General features: G+C 33.0%; 1 protein-coding gene across 3 annotated transcripts in view; it reads left to right on the top strand.

The window, feature by feature from the left end:
* KIF2A (kinesin family member 2A) overlaps positions 1-20,320 on the top strand; it is a 75,048-nt gene that overhangs the window by 44,599 nt on the left and 10,129 nt on the right. Inside the window, exons 4-19 of one of the 3 annotated variants that reach the window (XM_006731226.2) lie at positions 56-110; positions 1,778-1,900; positions 2,472-2,572; positions 4,794-4,889; positions 6,375-6,429; positions 6,822-6,984; positions 9,482-9,572; positions 9,701-9,764; positions 10,480-10,571; positions 10,964-11,106; positions 11,485-11,689; positions 12,590-12,700; positions 13,746-13,813; positions 16,931-17,044; positions 17,941-18,091; positions 20,157-20,258. In XM_006731226.2, coding sequence (XP_006731289.1) covers positions 56-110; positions 1,778-1,900; positions 2,472-2,572; positions 4,794-4,889; positions 6,375-6,429; positions 6,822-6,984; positions 9,482-9,572; positions 9,701-9,764; positions 10,480-10,571; positions 10,964-11,106; positions 11,485-11,689; positions 12,590-12,700; positions 13,746-13,813; positions 16,931-17,044; positions 17,941-18,091; positions 20,157-20,258 — 1,734 coding nt within the window. The remainder of the gene's footprint in view (positions 1-55; positions 111-1,777; positions 1,901-2,471; positions 2,573-4,793; positions 4,890-6,374; positions 6,430-6,821; positions 6,985-9,481; positions 9,573-9,700; positions 9,765-10,479; positions 10,572-10,963; positions 11,107-11,484; positions 11,690-12,589; positions 12,701-13,745; positions 13,814-16,930; positions 17,045-17,940; positions 18,092-20,156; positions 20,259-20,320) is intronic. The other 2 variants (XM_006731228.3, XM_006731227.3) reach the window with 2 other exon arrangements.

Here is a 20,320-nt window from a genome sequence, read left to right as displayed (position 1 = left end):
TATATGAGGAGTAAAGAGAGAAAGTACAATGAGCGTTTTTATTTTTCTCTTATAGAATCGACGGACTGTGGCTTCTATTAAGAATGACCCTCCTCCAAGAGATAACAGAGGTAAACATTTATCTATTAATTTTGTCTATTAACTTTCTAGTATGGCCCCAACAAGGTAAATCAAAGGTGAATATTGCCCTTGACATTATTATTCATTTAAACTTTATGTGGCTAATTTGAAGATTGGTATCTTCTTGGTTTCCTAATACAGTAATGTCAATAATAGGGGCGCCTGGGTGGCTCAGTCAGTTAAGTGTCTGCCTTCGGCCTAGGTCATGATCCGTGGGGTCCTGGGATCGAGTGCCGCATTGGGCTCCCTGCTCAGCAGGGAGCCTGCTTCTCCACCTGCTTCTCTATGTGCTTCTCCCTCTCCCTCTGCCCCTTCCCTGACTCACGCTCTCTGTTTCTCTCTCTCTCTCAAATAAATAAATAAAATCTTGAAAAAAGTCAATAATATAAAAAATGATTTATTAAGGTAAGTGATGAATATGAAACTCTGTTATATGCAATTTTTGATTAATCTCCTTTACCCAATAACTTTGCAGATTTGAGAAGAGTATCATGAGAAAGAAAGGAATGGGGCAGTAGTCTGTTAATTGAGTTCACAGTAGTAAATCTAATCCCATTTTACATGACTTTCTGGCTAACAGTCTTCCCAAAAGATTCATGGGTAACTTGGGAGTCAGCTAAAGAAAAGTTGAACGGGTACAATTTGTAGTTAATTGCAGGTCTTCCTTGTATTTTCAGCAAGGAAATGTAAAGCACAGTTAATTTCTTTTCTCCTCTTCAGCAATTCAGAATTGTAATTTCTGGTGGTGATGTTTCTCTGTATGTGGGGATGGTGGGGCAGGACAGGCATTAGGTATTAGAAGAGAGATTGGAGGTAGAGGGAAAGTCCTGCACTTTAAACACTATCCTTCCCTTGTGTGTTTGAAACTTTTGAAAATTTATATTGCTTTGTAAAATGTGGTGCTTATATTTTACTTCATATTTATTTTTCCACTTTTATAACATATATATTGGGAAATTCTCTGCTGAAGATTTGCATCTTTGAGGAGCAAAGAGTGGGATTTGCAATTATAGGGAGGGTTGAAGGAGTGTTTTTTACTTTATGTACTTCAGAATTGTGTAAATTTTTCAAAATGACAATGCATTTAAATTTAAAATTTACATTTTGCACACTTAAATATATATATTTTGGGGGGCCCTTTTAAGATTTATTTATTCATTTTAGAGAGAGGGAGAGCTAGAGCGGGGCAGAGGCAAAGAGAGAGGGAGAGAGAGAGAAAGAATCCTCAAGCAGACTCCTTGCTAAACGCAGAGCTGGACGCAGGGCTTGATTCCAGGACCCTAAGATCATGACCTGAGCCGAAATCAAGACCCAGCCACTCAACTGGCTGAGCCACCCAGACGCCCCTGCACACTTACATTTTTTAAATGATTATTAAAAATCAAGCTTGGCTTTGGTTTTTACATAAATTATTCAGATTGAGTTTTGTAGCTAAAATTACATTGGTGGAACCCCAGTCTCTGCACATACTACCTTGAAAACCTCTTGGCTTGTTAGTTTATTGAACAAAATTATTACATATTCTCTTCATACCCACATAAGTAGAAAACTGACAGCTTATAAGTATCAGTTCTTTTGAGATATCTCTGTTCCTTTTACTAGGGTTCACCTTTACTGATTTTCTGTTCTGAATTTAAAAATTTTGTTTCACTTGCAGTGGTTGGTTCTGCACGTGCACGGCCTAGTCAGCTTCCTGAGCAGTCTTCCTCTGCACAACAGAATGGTAGTGTTTCAGATATATCTCCAGTTCAAGCTGCAAAAAAGGAATTTGGACCCCCTTGTATGTAAATCATGTATCAAGGATTCAGTCATTTTAGGCATACATGTATTCTCTCTTGGTCATCCTTAGAAGTCCCCAAATGGTAAAGAGTCTAATTATAAGCTTGATTGCAGATTTCATTTTACCACTGTGGAAGATTTTTTTTTTGTTAGTTTGGTCTGTTAATTGGGTTTTGAAATGTGTATTTTGGAGAAAATTTACAAATACAAAATTATAACAATTTTTCACTTGCTTTGAATTTAAAATTCTGGTCAGATGATAATTTGACAGATGTTATGGAAGTATTTCTTATACTTCTCAATCCTTTCCAATTCATACATCTGTGATTGTAAACCAAGAGATGACATGTATCAGTATATTAAAGTCATTTTTCTTGACTGCTATCTGTATATTGTCCTGTTCCTAGTTTTGTTAAAGCAGCTCATAAGTGCACATAGTTGTTAAAGGCATGCCTTGTCACTGTGTACCGTTTTTTGGGTGTATGTGGTGAAATATACATAAAATTTTTGTGTGTAAGTACAGTACTGTAAAAAAGAAAGCTGTACTTCTACAGCTCATCTTTTTCTTTCAGCACGTAGAAAATCTAATTGTGTGAAAGAAGTAGAAAAATTACAAGAAAAACGAGAAAAAAGAAGACTACAGCAGCAAGAACTTAGAGAAAAAAGAGCCCAGGTTTGTAACAGAAACAAATTTTGTTTATGCATGAACTGAAGATGTAGATGGTGTCAGTGAAAGTGATTTGCTTTTGAAAAAGTATTTGAGGCATTCAGTTAAAGATTTCAATATAGTTCCTTTAGTTGAAATCTAAACTGATAATGAGAAATAATGTAAACTCTTGTGAAAATACGTTACCGTAACAGATTTTTACTACATGTACTTTTCACGTTTTAGTGGATATGTGTAGCCCTAACATTTGTTCCATTTTGAATAATAATCCATTGTGTTACAATTCTAATGCAGCCATTACACCTTTCAAGAATAATAAGACTTTGACTTTCTAAAAAGATCTAAAAATATATTCAGAAGAATATCTAGTTAAAGTAGATGATTATAAAGTAGACGATTATACTACAAATTTTATTACTGTTTTTCCATGGTTAGTAAATTCAGCATATGAATGAAAGGGGAAATTCTTTCTGTTTTAATTTATACTAGATATTAAAAGTGTATCTCTGTTGTGCCTCCCATGTTCCCTTTAGATGGTAACAAAACTTTTTACTAACAATGGAAAAATTATATAGAAGACTGATCTTCTATCTCTATATAGGTCTTCACCTATTAGAAATTCTGTTTCTGTACATATAGTTTCTAGTGTATTATATCTATTGTATTATATCTATTATATTCTTAGAACTTGTTCCTCTATTAAAACGTTGGGATTGTTTCTTTATTTAGAAGTATATTCAAATGCCCTTAATCATAAAGAAGTTGTGTTATAGAATTAGGAACCAGTATAAAATTCAACTTGAATAAATCAGGTTATATCTTAAAGTGTTCTGAGAATGGCCAGTTGGGTTTTGAAATAAGTAAAACACAATACAGATAGATCTGCTGATACTTAGCACAGATGCCACCTGGTGTTTCCTATGGGAACCTCATAATATTTTCATATCTCTTTGTGATCTCTTAATTTTAACTTTACATTCACTTTTTCCATTGACATAGTTGTTGTTGTTTCCTAAAAGAAAGTTAATTGAAAGTAAGTTTCATTAACAGTTTTGAAATTTATATTCAAAGCAAATCTGTACATGGTGCATGAAAAAAATCTGACTTCTTAGAATGTTTAATAATTTATTACTCATGGCTAAGAGAGGCTGTTACCTATTGATACGTGTGTCTTAATCTGAATTTTCTCAGTTTTGAAGCAAAAAAGTAAATTGCAGTCAACATTCAGTAATTTGAATTTTAAAGGTTTCAAAAATTATCTTGTCTTTTGATTCCTTTAAGTCCTGTCCATTTGAGGTGGTTTTACCGTGCCTTAGGTTTTTAAATTTTTTTAGAGAGTCAACCAAAACAGAAAACATAAATGAGTCTGTGTTTCTACTTTGCTGGATCACTGGATTAAGCATGGCGAAGAAAAATCTGATTAAATGAATTTTTGTAGAATTTCAATTTTTCTAGAGTTCTTTACTGATGTTTAAGATGAGCGCTATTTCTCTCTTGCTTCATTTTCTAGGATGATTAAGTCATATGTGTAACATGAATTTTTGAAATAATTCAAGGGTGGTTTTTTTTTTTTATTAAAGATTTTTATTTATTTATTTAACAGAGATAGAGAGCACAAGTAGGCAGAGCGGCAGACAGAGGGAGAGGGAGAAGCAGGCCTCCTGCTGAGCAGGGAGCCCGATGTGGGGCTCGATCCCAGGACCCTGGGATCATGACCTGAGCCGAAGGCAGCCACTTAACCGACTAAGCCCCCCAGGCTCCCCTCAAGGGTGGTTTTAATGAGGAGTGTTTGGTTTACAGTTAATAACAGAATGTATGTAGGCTAACAGAATTATGTATTTAATATGAAATATGATTACTGGGCATATTTTTAATCCTGAACTCGGAAACTAAATTTTATGATGCCTCTAGTTTGAGTTTGGGCTTGGCAATGACACAATCTCCTGATTGATTGATTGATTTTTTAAAAACTTAAAAATAAAACAGACACTCCACAAGCTGTGAATTTAATTTTAATTTGCAAGCCATATTTAATTTGCAACAGGGGCAGCTGGGTGATTCAGACACTTAAGCGTCCGATTCTTGATCTCAGTCAGGATCGTGAGTTTAAGCCTCACATTGGGCTTCATGCTGGGCGTGGAGCCTACTTAAAAAACAAAAACATAAATGCAACAATATCCATTATTGTAATGATAATAAATCATGAATTTTCTCTGTCTCCGTGTAGGATGTTGATGCTACAAACCCAAATTATGAAATTATGTGTATGATCAGAGACTTTAGAGGAAGTTTGGATTATAGACCATTAACAACAGCAGATCCTGTAAGATTCTTTGTAAACTATTGTGGAATTTTTTTATGCTGTTAATAAAAAAAAAAAAAAATGTTCACTGCCCACTTAATACTGGATTTAGCTATGTAGTGTTTTTTTTTTTCTTTATAGGTGTACATTCCCCGTGTTTTAAGGTGAAAATCAAGAAATCATTCACATTTATGATTATCTCCCATAATTTGATTTATCAGACATGCTTCCCCACAGAGATGTTCTTTTCAAAACAAAGCCTCTCTGTCTTTGGTAGAGCAGAACAGCAGTTAAAGGAATGATGTCAGAAGACCCATTCTCCTTTCTGACCATCACTGAAACTTTTATCCCAGTTCCAAGCTTATTTCCTCTTTGATTTGGGCTATAAATTCCCACTATCAAACTAATTTTTTATTAGTTAATTTGTTATTTTTAAATAAATGTTAGTCTGGCTTTTTAACAGTAAGTGATGGTTGTTGAGGACCATACTAGACCAGAAATCTAGTGCTCAAAAAATATTCTGCTTCCCTATTACTCAACTACTTTCCTCTTGAAGAATGAGAATTTTTTGGACAGGGATTATTTTGTGAGTAATTGATACTTAAGAAAAATAATCCATCTGACCTAGCATATACAGAATAGCTTGGGTACATAAAATACATTTGTGTCAGGCTGATGTATTGTTTAGGATTTCAGAGAGTTGTTGTTCATAATACTTGTGTGTATATATTAGTCCTTGCTACACCTACATGTATTTAATCTACTACATCTGATTGGCAAACTTTTTCTTAAAAGGCCCGGATAGTAAATAATTTTGGCTTTGTGAACCATATGGTCTTCATCACAACTACTCAATTTTTCCTTTGTGATAGGTGATATGTGAACAAATGAGTGCAACTGTCTCATTAAAACTTTACAAAAGCAGGTAGTAGGCTGGATTAGGCCCGCAGACCATATTTTGCCAATCCCTGTGTTATAGATTTATTATTAAAGGGGAAGTATTGGAAGCATAAATTTTATGAAAAAATATTTATGTGTAAGAATTGGCTATTATAAAATTTTTGGAGTTATTTTGCTCACTAATAATCTGAGAATTGCATTTCTTGCTATTCTTAGTTATCTTTGTCAACACCTTTCCCTTTAATCAACCTGACAGTACACCACTTGGTAGGAAATTTTGCTTTTGTTATATGCAGCATATATTGAAGTAAGGCAGCTTCCTAATGTGAACCTTATGCTACTAATAGGAACAGTAGAGGCCTCTACGAGTTATTTCCTAATTGTTTACCAAATAACAAAATGAGTACTTTCCCATTATGCTCAGAATTTTAGAAATCATTGTCTTTTAACTATTAAAATTTGTACATCCTAATTTGTTTTTTAAGTTTATTTATCCTGTTTATACAGTGCATAAATTTCTAAAATCTCTGTAGGAAATATTGCATAACTGACTTTTCAGTGTTTTATATAATTGATAAATATTGAAATAAAATATTTTATTTCTAGATTGATGAACATAGGATATGTGTTTGTGTAAGAAAACGACCACTCAATAAAAAAGGTATGATGCTTTTTGAACTCTTAATGGAAGGTTGATTTTGTCCAATTGGTATTTATTTTCATGATAGCAGAAATTAAATTCATTTGGAAGAGTTAAATATAAATCATTTTATTTGTACATAATCATTATGCAGATTTCTTTGGTTAGATCTGTTTTGTTATTACTCTATGAATCATTCCATTTCTGGTTCTTGCTTCACATAAATTTTGATAGTATTTTTTTTTTTTTTACTTGGTTGTTGAAATATGTCTTCTTGAATGGCATATTTATGAGATATTTATATTTATAGAATTAATACTTCTATTAAAATTCTTATTACTTTTTTAGAAAGTACTTATTACATTGAAATGCTGTGAAAATTACTGGGCATTGATTTTCATTTATTCTTTTAGAAACTCAAATGAAAGATCTTGATGTAATCACAATCCCTAGTAAAGATGTTGTGATGGTACATGAACCAAAACAAAAAGTAGATTTAACAAGGTACCTAGAAAACCAAACATTTCGTTTTGATTATGCCTTTGATGACTCAGCTCCTAATGAAATGGTTTACAGGTAGGTAAATTTGTTTTAAATAACAGTTTTGTTCTTATGCTGTATATTTATCACCACCCTGAAGCTTGCATTGATCTTGGCATATCTCTCCAAAGTGGCAATATGCTTTTTTATTCTGAGTTTAAACAAAGGTTATGGTATAAACACAATAATGAGTATTACTATCTGTTCCCTTTAATGCTTCCCCAAAATCATAGTTTTTATTACTAATATATACATATCTCATACATTTTATTTATATATGGATAGGAAATTTCTGGAAAATGTAGGCGTTTTCTGTAGTTCTAGGAATTTGATGTGGTTAGAAGGGGACTTTTACTTTTTGCTTTTTAATTTCTGTTTTAGTAAAGAAATTTGGAATATTTGTTATGTCCATAAGTTTTCTAAACCTTTATTTCACATGTTACCACCATTTAAGGAAAAAAGGTCTGTAAACCTACTTGCATTTGCCAAATTTTTATCATCTTTGAGCATTGGAATAGTTGTAATACATGAAATTCTATATGTTCACTTATTCAACTTATAAACAACTCAAACTTACAAGTATTACACATTGATATCCCAAAGTTGAATGCCAAATTTAGATTTTCATACATAGTTTGTAAACATTGCCTTCTAATTATAACAGGTCAGTTTTAACAGCAGTGCTATTTTAGTCTATATAGGACTGTCTTGGCAATTACTTGAATGCTTTTTCATTGCCTTTTCATTTTATAAATATGGCTGGAAAACAGAAAATTAAAGACTTAATAAGAGTCCTAAGAATTGAAGACTTATTAATGAAATATTATTGAGGTCAGCTCCATTGGGCTTAAGCCAGTAAACTGGGAGTTCAGTTGTAAAGAAGGAGAAAATTAAAGAAAGTGTGAATGCTAAATGGTATTATGAAGAATTTGTTTTAAAAGGGAACTATTAATATAAATTGTGTATTTTTTACCTGAGAATAGAGTCCTCTTCTTACCCCTACTTGCTACTCCCTTCTCTACTTCCACTCCTGCTTCATAAAATATGTCTGACTTTATAATTATAAGGTATGTTTCTCTGAATATGCTAGATTTAGTAAACATTCTGTTTTACTTTATATATATGCTTCTTAACTTTACCAATATTGATGCTATCCCCTTTATTTAGCTTTGAGGGAATTTGAGGTAGGCCTTTTTTTGTCTAATCACTCTGCAGACTCATTCCCTACTTCCATTTGACTACTTTTTCCTGCTCCTTTTGTTCTGTACCTTTTTCAGTTGTTCCTTTAAAAAAATTGAGCAGAACTGTATAAAATGTTCCGCATACATTATTTTGAAGCCTATATAAAAAAAAAGATTTGTTTCCACAAACTGAGGGTTGCTGGAGTGGTGGGGGGTGGGAGGGATGGGGTGGCTGGGTGATAGACATTGGGGAGGGTATGTGCTATGGTGAACGCTGTGAATTGTGTAAGACTGATGAATCACGGACCTGTACCTCTGAAACGAATAATACATTATATGTTAAAAAATAAGAAGATAGTAGGAAGGGAAAAATGAAGGGGGAGAAATCGGAGGGGAGGACGAACCATGAGAGACAATGGACTCTGAGAAACAAACTGAGGGTTTTAGAGGGGAGGGGGTGGGGGGATGGGTTAGCCTGGTGATGGGTATTAAAGAGGGCTCGTTTTGCACAGAGCACTGGGTGTTATACGCAAACAATGAATCATGGAACACTACATCAAAAACTAATGATGTAATATATGGTGACTGACATAACAGAATAAAATTTAAAAACTTAAAAAAAAAATTGTTTCCCATTACAGTTTTTAGAGCTCTGCCCAGTGAAGTATTTCTTATCCCTTTTTTAATTTTAACTCTAGCAGTGATTACAATAATAGGTTTAAAAAATAATTCAAGCCATAATAATTTTGCATCCTTCTCCTGAACTAAGACTATCAACTCCAAACTCAGTGTCTTATAAGTATACTCTATATTTACTTAGCTATATTCAAGGAAATCCTGTCACTTTTCTACTTGGGTAGATGTCCTTAAGATAATATTTTTATAGTTTTTTTTTTTTCTCTATTGAGATTATCACTCTTTTGATTAGATTTCTGTTAAAACTTTTAATCCTGGTGGTGTGGGTTTTTTGGTTGGTTGGTTGGTTTTTTGCTCTTCATTGTATAAACCTTACTTGTCTTGCCTAATATGATTTTTTGTTGTTATTTTTTAAAACTTTGATATTGTCTTCTATATACACATGTCTTAGCTCAGTTACTTCCTTTTTCTTGGTCCATTGTGACCGTCGTTTATTATGGAATTACTTGAAATTATGCTTTAAATAGCTTTAAGCAATTTTAGGATAAGATTTAAAAATTTTAACAAATCAGTGGGCTCAATTGTAGTCTGACAGTTGAGCCCATTGATTTGTTAAAAATATCGGTATGAGTTTTGTTTATTAATAAGACTTGGTATTTTATTTACTTAATTTAAATATTGATGGCACATTCTGACTAGTGCATTCTAATCTTAAGGTTTACAGCTAGACCACTAGTGGAAACTATATTTGAAAGGGGAATGGCTACATGCTTTGCTTATGGGCAGACTGGAAGTGGAAAAACTCATGTGAGTAATTCATTAGTTACATCCTCCTATGCAGCTTGTTTATTTTCCTTTTAGCTTAATTCTAAGACCTAAATTCTTAAGATTTATTCCTGAATAATATCTATTATTATTTCTTCTTTAACATGTAGACTATGGGAGGTGACTTTTCAGGAAAGAACCAAGATTGTTCTAAAGGAATTTATGCATTAGCAGGTAACCGTCTTTTTTGCATATCATTTGTAATATTCTTGAATGTTACTCAGGTGGCTTTGAAATAAAACTTGGAAATATTGTTCAGGACTTTCAGGGTAACCATAAAGTTAAATTTGTATGTTATGTCAATTTTAGGTTGTTAGACCACTTGAAAAGAACTGTGAGATTAAGCTTTTGGGACAGGAATCTTGGTTATATTTGTGTCATTTTAATCTGGCATATTATTGGAGCTTAGTATTTGTTGTTGAAGCTTATTAGTATTTGTTGTTGAATAGCTGATGTGTGAAAAGCTTCTCTTTGGTGTGGTTATGGGAATAACCTTGCTATGACCACCTATAATTTTATGTTATTTATAAGAATAAGTAGTAGCATTCTTTTATTGAATATGAAAGAGAGTGACATCTATACTTAAGTGTAAAAAACTGTTACTTTTTTTTTGTAAAAAATATCTAAAGATAGTATTTGCAGGGTGCCTGGGTGGCTCAGTCAGTTAAGCATCTGCTCATTCGTGATCTCAGGGTCCTGGGATCGAGCCCCGCATCAGGCTCCCTGCTCAGCAGGAAGTCTGCTTCTCCCTCTCCTTCTGCCCCTCTCCCCTGTTCATGCTCTCTCTCTCTCTCCCTCTCTCTCTCAAATTAAATAAAATATTTTTTTTTAAAAAAAGGTAGTATTTATAAAGTCTTAACGCATTTTCTCCATATGAAATTCTTGACAGCTCGAGATGTCTTTTTAATGTTAAAGAAGCCAAACTATAAGAAATTAGAACTTCAAGTATATGCAACCTTTTTTGAAATTTATAGTGGAAAGGTAAGTGGAAACTTTAAAAAAAAAAAACCCTGATTTTTTGGGAGAGGGTGTTAAATTGTGGTTTAATATATGTATAACATAAAATTTAATACTTTACGCATTTTTTTTGTGTACAAGTTCACTGGCATTAACTACATTCATATTGTGCAGCCATTGCACCACATATTTTTATATGTGTTAGAATATTCTAAATATATATGTGTTAGAAGAATAATATACTAAAATATTAGTATTTTGTTGAGATTTTAAAAAATTCCCTTTGAAAGTCTCAGCTTCAGTATTGAGCATTATTACTCTAATTTTCTGAAATAATTTTTGGACTCCGATTCATTTTTATAGAACTGAGTCTTTTCCTTTAAAGCTAGTTTTCTAATTTTTTTTTTTTTAAATAGGTGTTTGACTTGCTAAACAGGAAAACAAAATTAAGAGTGCTAGAAGATGGGAAACAGCAGGTTCAAGTGGTGGGATTACAGGAACGGGAGGTCAAATGTGTTGAAGATGTACTGAAACTCATTGACATAGGTAACAGTTGCAGGTAAATTTCATTTTAACTAAGAAAGAGAAAATTAATTTCTTAATCAGTTTTAGATAATTTGGGTATCTAAACAAAGCAAAGGTGTTACTTAATGCATCCTGGTAGTAAAAATTTGTTCATAAAAACATTTACTGTTACATGTAACTTTGAGTGATATCTACTATATTGATAATCATACTACAAATATACTAGAAGTATGCCAGATTAAAGTGTATGAATCTGGCTATGTTGAAGTGTTTTAAGTTAGATTGTCCCTTTTGTATTTAAATGATGGAAGCTGGATAGTTTTTTGTGGGTTCTTTGATGAAATACTGTGGTTTACAACATATAAAAACTGAAGTTTTTTTGGTATCTAAAATAACCTTAATCACATTGTAGAACATCCGGTCAAACATCTGCAAATGCACATTCATCTCGGAGCCATGCAGTGTTTCAGATTATTCTTAGAAGGAAAGGAAAACTACATGGCAAATTTTCTCTCATTGATTTGGCTGGAAATGAACGAGGAGCTGATACTTCCAGTGCAGACAGGCAAACCAGGCTTGAAGGTGCTGAAATTAATAAAAGCCTTTTAGCACTCAAGGTAAATAACATGGATTTAATTGTGAAAAATCTTTTGCTTTTGACTTTAATTTTGTTTAGAGTAGCTACAAAATCGTAGTACATGTAACATTTAGTGAGGAAGAGAGGTTATCCGAATTTATTTATGTTTACAGTTATTGATTTATATTATACCCAGGAACTTTCTTCACACATACTCATTTTTTTTAGAGTGAATAAGGGATCTAAGATTCCACAGGGTTTTAATTAGTCATATTATCTTAAAGGAAGGCAAGGAACCACAAAACTCAGCTAAGAAATACTGTCTCAGAAAAATGTAGAATGACGAATATTCTATCCCTTCCTTGAATAGAAAAAGAAGGATTGGGGGTGCCTGGGTGGCTCAGTTGGTTAAGCGTATGCCTTTAGCTCAGGTCATGATCTTGGGGGTCCTGGGATCGGGTCCTGGGATGGAGTCCCGCATCAGGCTCCCTGCTCAGGGGGGGAGTCTGCTTCTCCCTCTCTCCCCACCTTGCTTGTGCTCTCTCCCTCTCTCTCTCTCAAATAAGTAAATAAAATGTTTAAAAAAAAAAAAGGAAAGGAAGGATTGGTAAGACTACAAGAAAACATTCTGTGTTTTTTCTTTTGTCATGCCACTTTCAAAGTTTAGCTTTATATCCTTCTATCTGTTACTTCTAAATATTAGTCAGAAGAATCTTTTGGAATAATAAATACTCTGTTGTTGTTGTTGTTACTGTTTTTAATTTCATTTTCTTAGGCTTTATGAGACCATCTTTAGTATGCTCTAAACCTGTTAGTAGGATTTCCAGAGCCAATCAGATCTTAAATGTTAGAGTTATAATGAAAGGTCTTTTAAGTATATTAATTAAGATTACTCTATATAAGGAGCCTAATCTGTGAAACTTGCTTTCTTAATTTTCAGGAGTGCATCAGAGCCTTAGGTAGAAATAAACCTCATACTCCTTTCAGAGCAAGTAAGCTCACTCAGGTGTTAAGAGATTCATTCATAGGTGAAAATTCTCGTACCTGCATGGTAAGTTTATGTTTGTTTATTTGTTTTGTTTTAACCCTGAATAATGAATAACTCACAATATCTATGGAAAAATTATAATGCACATTAATAACAATCATTTAAATCCTTCTATTGTGAGAGATACAGTGATACTTAAGATGTGGTCCCTGCCAGTCTGATAGAGAGGATTATATTGCAGTTATAATGCATTCTACTAATTCCAACATCTGAGTCTTCTTGAGGTTGGTCTTCATTGATTTTTATTTTCCTTGAGTATGTTTCACACTTTTCTTTTTCTTAGTATGTCTAGTAAAATTGGCTTATATAATTTTTATTATGAATATATACTTATACAGACACTCTGGATTCTCTTATGTTCTAAAGATTATTGATTTTTTGTTGTTTTAGCAAGAAGTGAACTTAATTTATCTCAAACTCTTGTCTCCCTTGCTTTGGGCAGCAGCTGAAATTGAAAACAAACAGTTCTTTTAGACTTAGCTATGTTACTTGGAGTAGGCCTTATGTATGCCCGGTTCAGGAGTCAGCCAGAGATTTGGGCAGTTTATATGTACAATTTTTGGTTGCCAAGATTACCTCCCTCCATGATTATCTTTTCTGGGACAAACCTTACTTTCTAGCTGCTTTAGTTTCTACCTTCAAATTCTGTCCTTTAGTTTAACCAGTGAAATTCCAGTTATCTAATGAAGTTTTATTTGCCCTGTGTGACAGCAGCGGGGCTTGCCCTTAAGCAAAAACACTGTTGTGTGGGGTGGTGAGGGGGTAGTGGGAACACTCAGTGCTATTCCCTCCTAGGTGTTGACCTCCATTTTCTGTGTGATTTAAATCATTTTCTGGTGCTTTCAGAGAGTTGTTTATATTTTATGTGGCTTATAGTTATTATCTGATTGTGGGGGTGATATAGCAAATTATCTTGGAGTTTAGATATCACAAATAAATGTTAATTTTAAATAACCATTTTAGGATTAGATCTTAATGAGCAATATGTTGATAAGACTGTCTTCATCATTTCTAACATTTTCTTTACCTTTGCATTTTTCTCCCTTAGATTGCCACAATCTCTCCAGGAATGGCATCCTGTGAAAATACTCTTAATACATTAAGATATGCAAATAGGTATGCAAAATAGTTATTTGGTTTGAAATTTGAGGGCAGTAGAGCAGTATTTACTTTGACTTAATACCTGATATGATGACTTTTATTATTTTTTTTCAATTTTAAAAAATTTTTTGCATGTTATTCATTAAGGTGATGTGTAGAGTCATTTGGTCAAGTTCTGAAAATAAATGGAAATGTGTTGGGTAATTTGGAAAGAGATTTAGATCTTTAGTAGAATTGGTCTTTCTATCCTAGAACATGATTACATTTTTCTGTTTCACCAAGTTATATTTCATGTTTTTTTACTGTGTTTAAATCATGTAAATTTTTCCTATTATATTAAGAGTCTAAGTTAGTATAAGGGGACCAGTCTATATTTCTTAAATTGTTTTATGTATTTGCTAAAAATTATTTCTGATAATACTAAATGCCATGTGTAGGAAATCTAGGGTTTGAATAAGTAATGATAGCACATTTTTTTCTGGTGTTCTATATGAGTTACATTTTATTATTCATTGTCACTAGTGTTATAGAATTTAATGGACATGATGTTATTACAAATGAAAGGACAAAAGCATTATAGACTTAAAATAATTTATTCCTTATAGTAATGAAATGCCCTTGGAACTTTGGATTGTGATAGACAGATTTATATTTGTTCCATAAATTGTTCCTGTTGCTCTTGTTTTGAAAAAATGACTTTGTAGTTTTCAGTTTCTCTTATCACATATTGCGTTTGTGATTTTAATTGTTAGAGATCAGATTCCTCTTTGTATAACATTTCTACTATGGACATTCCCTTAATTTTGCTGAATACAAGTATTTGTGCTATTTATTTTAATTGCTATGGAAATTCTATTTTTAATCTTTTTTTATAAAACAGGAATACATATGTATACAGAGAAGTACTGAAAACATAAGTGAATAATCTAATAAATATTTATATAGTGTAAATTCCTATTATCAGATTGGGAAATAGAACATTTCTACCTCTCTAGAAAGCTCCCCATATGTCCCCTCCTGATTACAAATCCTGAATAACATGTCCAAATCCATTAATCTGTCCCCCAAGGTAGACATTGCCTTGACTTCTGTGGCATAATTTTCTTGGTATTCTCCTTCTTTTTAAAAATAGTTTTACCACCTATGAATGTATCCTTGAACAACATAGGTGGCTGTATTTGAACTTTATATAAATGGGGTCATACTCTTTTTTTCTTTTGTGATTTGATTTTGTTTCAACTGAAGAGATTTTTTAAAATGATAGTAAAAACTGTTGGAAAGTATAAGCCTATTGACATTTTACAAAAAGATATTAAAATAACTTCTTTAAAAATATAATGGAACTTTATTTCTAAATTTAATCCTTTTTAAACTTTGAATTATGGGCTCTGAGCTGCAAACATTTATGGTACTTTTAATTCATTTTTATAATGAACAGTTTTGGTATGTGGGGTTTTTATCATTAAAGTGCTTCTTCAAATTGTTCATGGGAGAGTTGAGCAACAGCCTAGTATAGCAGAATATTACCATGTTATAGAATTAAAACAGACAAGACCCCTCCATGTCTTCAGACTTCTAACTGCAAAGGAATCTCCCTAATTTGAAAATGCTGTATCTGGCCATTCCTCTAGTTTATTTAGGTCCAAGTAAATGTTTTAATTTATTATCATGTAATGTAGTTCATCTGCAACATGACTAACCATCTGGGACAAATAATTCTGTCTTTTCTTTCCAAATCTCTAGGAATAAAGATTTTCAAGTGATTTCAAGATTTCCTCAAATGAGAGAGCTCATTTGAGGAATATAATTCCTGCATATAGTATTTACTGCTTGAGTTGGACAAAAGCCCTTGGAATAGAGGAAAATATTAGCCTATTAGGGGCGGATAGGTTATCTAAATTAGGAGATTCTGATAGAATCCTAAATGGAGTTGGGAATAAAAAGAATCACGTTAGTGTTAGAAATTTAGATTTTGTCAGTCTGTATGGTAAATAAGCTTTCCAAAGTGACTATTTATAGGATGAAGGGCAGCTGAATCTAGGATTGAACCTGGGACAGCAGGCATTACCAGTAGGTCAAAGAAGGAGTGTAAGTAGAAGAAATAAATTAGTTTGATCTACATGAAATTATTAGTTTGAGATCAATGAAACAGTAATTTCATTTAGATCAAATCTAAAAGAAGTAGTGAGAAAAAGATGGTCAGTATATTGGATGCTTAAGTAACATAATGTTTGTACTCAAAGCTAGGTTTGAACCTCACACCACATTCTCACTGAATGACATTGGGTAAGATACTTTATTGCTCTGAACCAATTTCTCATCTGTAAAGTGGCAAAAAATAATACCACAGGATTGTTGTAAGATTTATATAATATAATGCCTAAAATTTACAATCATAATACCTAACATGTAGGAAGTACATAATAAATACAGCTTACTGTTATGAAATGGGATGACCCCAAGAGGAACGTAGGGAATCACAGAGATGGTGTCAGAAAAGCCATAGTTTGGTTAAATATAAATAGCAGAGGCATTACCAAAAGCAATTTAAATTTCATTGCTAAAGAGGCTTTTCTTAACCAGGGTTCTTCATCTGAACCAAACACAGAAAACTATTTGAAGAACTGCTTTCTCATTTTGTACCGTGGATGGAACCATCCTAGACGCATAGGAAAGAAGTTAATTCATTACAAACAGTGGATGCCAGAAGGACTTAATACTCTCGTGTTCTGTTTTAAAAGACTGCAAGAGTATTGAGGGCTCACTGATGCTAATAAAATATTTGCAGTATTGACTGCACAAGGAAATTTGATTAATCATCATGTAGCTGTAAAGAAGGGGCATTTAAAATTTAGGTGATGGTCTGGTTAAACTTCTAGGAAGGATCATGAGAAAAGGGGAAAGTATACCAGAAAGGAAGGACTATGGACTAAGGAATCGATAGGACAGAAAAATTCGAAAACTTCTTAAAATTAATTATTTTTAAAGTACTCTAAATACACTAAGTCACAACAATGTTGATACCTTTTTTAAAAAAAAATTTAAACTGAATATGAAATAAAAACTTGAAATGTGCATTGCTGTCTTTACAAGAGCATTTTCTCTTAATTTGTTGCTGTTTTGGTGCTGCAGAGTAAAGGAGTTTGGAATTAGTCCATCAGACATTCCCTTCTCACAGGGTAGTGGCAGTCGCCCTGATCTCTCTCCTTCTTATGAGTATGACGACTTTTCTCCTTCGATTACCAGGTCTACTTTCTTCTATGCATAAGATGTTTATTTTCATAGTTTCTTTTGAATTGTGTTACATATAAATATTTCATTTATACTTTTGTTCTGAGCCATTTTATTTTTCATTTTCATTTCATTTGGCAGGTGATGATTGTACTGCATGATCTTCATTTTTGTGTACTTTATTAATTTATTTGCTTTAAAATGTTGATTTAGAATTCAAGCTTCCTGTTTCCCCTCATATTTTTAAGGATGATGTCATCTTTGCATATTTATGGTTGAAAGGTAAACGGTCTTGTTTAAAATGAGAAGTTTACCGTTATTCTGTATGTTCTTACAAATTTCCTTGTCTGCAAGGAAATAACAAAGATCCTCTTGATTTAGAACATGTACCCTCCCACTGTGTAAAATGAAGTATAATAGTTAAACATTTTTTAAATGATAGAACTTTGTAACTTATAACCTTCATACATTAGAAATATGATTATTTCACATGTAGCTATTTTAATAGAGCATTATAACAACTAAAAATCTACAAAGTATATTAAATTCTCTGATTTTCGCAATAATCATTTATTGATCTAACTGCTGTTGTTATCATTTTTCTGTTTATATAATTTAATTGCAAAAACAGTTTTACTTTGAAATACTGAATCTACGTACTTTTGCTAATTGTTATTATGCACAATAATTATCTTTGAAATAATTATACAGTTACCTCAGTAAATTCTGAAAGTTCAACAGCCAAATATCCCTTTGGTCTTTACACAGATTTCAGGTAAACTTGATCTGGAAAGCTGACATCATCAGTCTTAATATGTTAATTGAATTGCCTTTTTATTGAATAGGATGGTAGTTTCTTGTTCCTCTGCATGTGTGTTTGTTAATTTTAGGTACCTCTTATGTATTTATAGGGTGAAAGAATTGACTGTGGATCCAACTGCTGCTGGTGATGTCCGTCCAATAATGCACCATCCACCAAATCAAATTGATGACTTAGAGGCACAGTGGGGTGTGGGGAGTTCCCCTCAGAGAGATGATCTGAAACTTCTTTGTGAACAGAACGTGAGTGACAATATAGTTATAATGACCTGATTTTAGTTCATTTCATCAGTAGCAGAACTTAATGATTGAAAACTACCATCTACATCAGGGGTCAGCCGACTACAGCCTATGAGCCAGCCATCTGTTTTTACACTGATTTTCTAAAAGGGAACTTGGGGTTCTTGGTTTAAAAGAAGAGTTCTAAACTTTGAACCGTGGAAAATAAAAAACTGAAAATGAGATCCTGGCCTTAGTCTATCTCTTATCCAAAAGTTTTGAAGGGTGGTATAGTTGCTTTTTGAATTCTTGAAACAAACCATGCACTGTACCTAGGTATGGTGCCTCTTAAGGATTTGGAAAACGAAAAAAAGATAGGCCCCCTCTATAGCATATCTTTTCCGTTTTATTCTTCTATCTGCCAGGTTGGGTCTTTGTAGGACTTTAATTTGGAGAGGTTGGCTAGGACTGGTGCAGAAACTTAAAGTGTAACATCATGAGTTCTTGCAGCCGCCTCCATATTTGAGAGTGTGTGGGTTTCTCTGAATTTTTCTACTCCCAGGAACTATCTTGAGGTGGTTCAGCCTTAGCTTTTAGTTAAGTTTACTGGTGCATGTGTACCTTTTCTTACTGTTATATTAAAGTCTTAACAAGGTAAATTAAAATGGGTTAGTGTCTAAGACATGTCCTACAGATAAAACCAACACAAGTACACAAAGTAGAAGATAATAAAGAACGTTAGCATTCCAGAACTAGTTGTATAGACAAAAAAAGTATTCTAAGTAGACCACACGGAAGTGATAGGAACTTGCATAATATCTTAAAGCAAAGGAAAGAGGACATTCTGGGTTTGACAGGGAGGTGGGCAGATAAAATGAATAAAGTTGGTTGAGTGTGTTTATCGTATGATATATTGTATGCCTGCATGTCTTAAGAAAAACAGATGCTTGTTTCCCAAAGAGAAGATAAAAAGTTCTTTGGCCAACTTGATTATATATATAAACTTTTAGGGATGGTAGCATACTGATTGAAGTCAAATGTCTACTTATACTATTTAACCAAAATTTGTACATACATATAGAATTGTGTATCTTGTTTGAAAAAAATTGCTTATTCTACTCACATTTTATAAATCAATTTTAAGTAAAACTCATCTTAACTAAAGCCACATTTTGAGGAAATAAATCATTAGACGTTGGGGTTGGGAAAGAAGCTCAAAAAAGAAAGCAAGGCTAGAGAAATTTTCACTTGATGTAGGACTAAGAATATGTTGTATTTATGTCTATGGGTTTTTTGTTGATGAGGTAAAGTTGTCAATTGTCAATTAAGATTTCTGTAAAAACTGGCAAACATATTGTATGGTGTAATTCAGAAATTAAGATTTATTAAGAGTTGACACCTTCAGAACACTAATTTGATAGTCACAGTCATAAAAGACATTATCTTGAAATCTCTTTTCTGATAAAAGATATTTAAGACATACATATGGCTTAAATTATTAGTGAAAAGTAAACAATACTGAGGAAATATTTTAGCATATTTACAGCCTGTATTAAATGTATTTTTGGGGGCACCTGGGTGGCTCAGTTGGTTAAGCGACTGCCTTCGGCTCAGGTCATGATCCCGGAGTCCCGGGATCGAGTCCCGCATCGGGCTCCCTGCTCAGCGAGGAGCCTGCTTCTCCCTCTGACCCTCCCCCACTCATGTACTCTCTCTCTCTCTCTCTCATTCTTGCTCTCTCAAAATAAATAAATCTTTAAAAAAAAAATGTATTTTTGAAAAGTTGCATTATTCCAAAAGAGATTGCCTTTTTAGGGTAATTCTGCAATAAAGCCTGGACTAAGTGAAAACTACTCCTCACTGATACGCTTAAATTTGGGCTGTCTTATTGAGTGTTACATCAAATACTTTTGACCCATAAAAAGAAGTTGTGGCTTCGCCTTTTATATTATATTTTAGTAGTCTTTATCTTGCAAACTTCCTCATTTTCTAAATGACATTTTTATAAATGATGTGGAAAAACTACTTTTATGTAACATTTAAAATGTAAACTTTATGTCCTAATTTTTTAAACTATGCTCATCTTAAGGAAGAAGAAGTTTCTCCCCAATTGTTTACTTTTCATGAAGCTGTCTCACAAATGGTAGAAATGGAAGAACAAGTTGTAGAAGATCACAGGGCAGTGTTCCAGGTAAAGTAAGACAGGACCTTTCATCAAAATATTTCTGTTAGAAAATGAAGAACTTTCATAAT

The sequence above is a fragment of the Leptonychotes weddellii genome, chromosome 7 (genome assembly GCF_054177405.1).
Source record: "Leptonychotes weddellii isolate Sample4059 chromosome 7, ASM5417740v2, whole genome shotgun sequence".
NCBI lineage: Eukaryota > Metazoa > Chordata > Mammalia > Carnivora > Phocidae > Leptonychotes > Leptonychotes weddellii.
The sequence above is the reverse complement of the archived record's forward strand: the minus strand, read 5'-3'. Positions and strand labels throughout refer to the sequence as shown.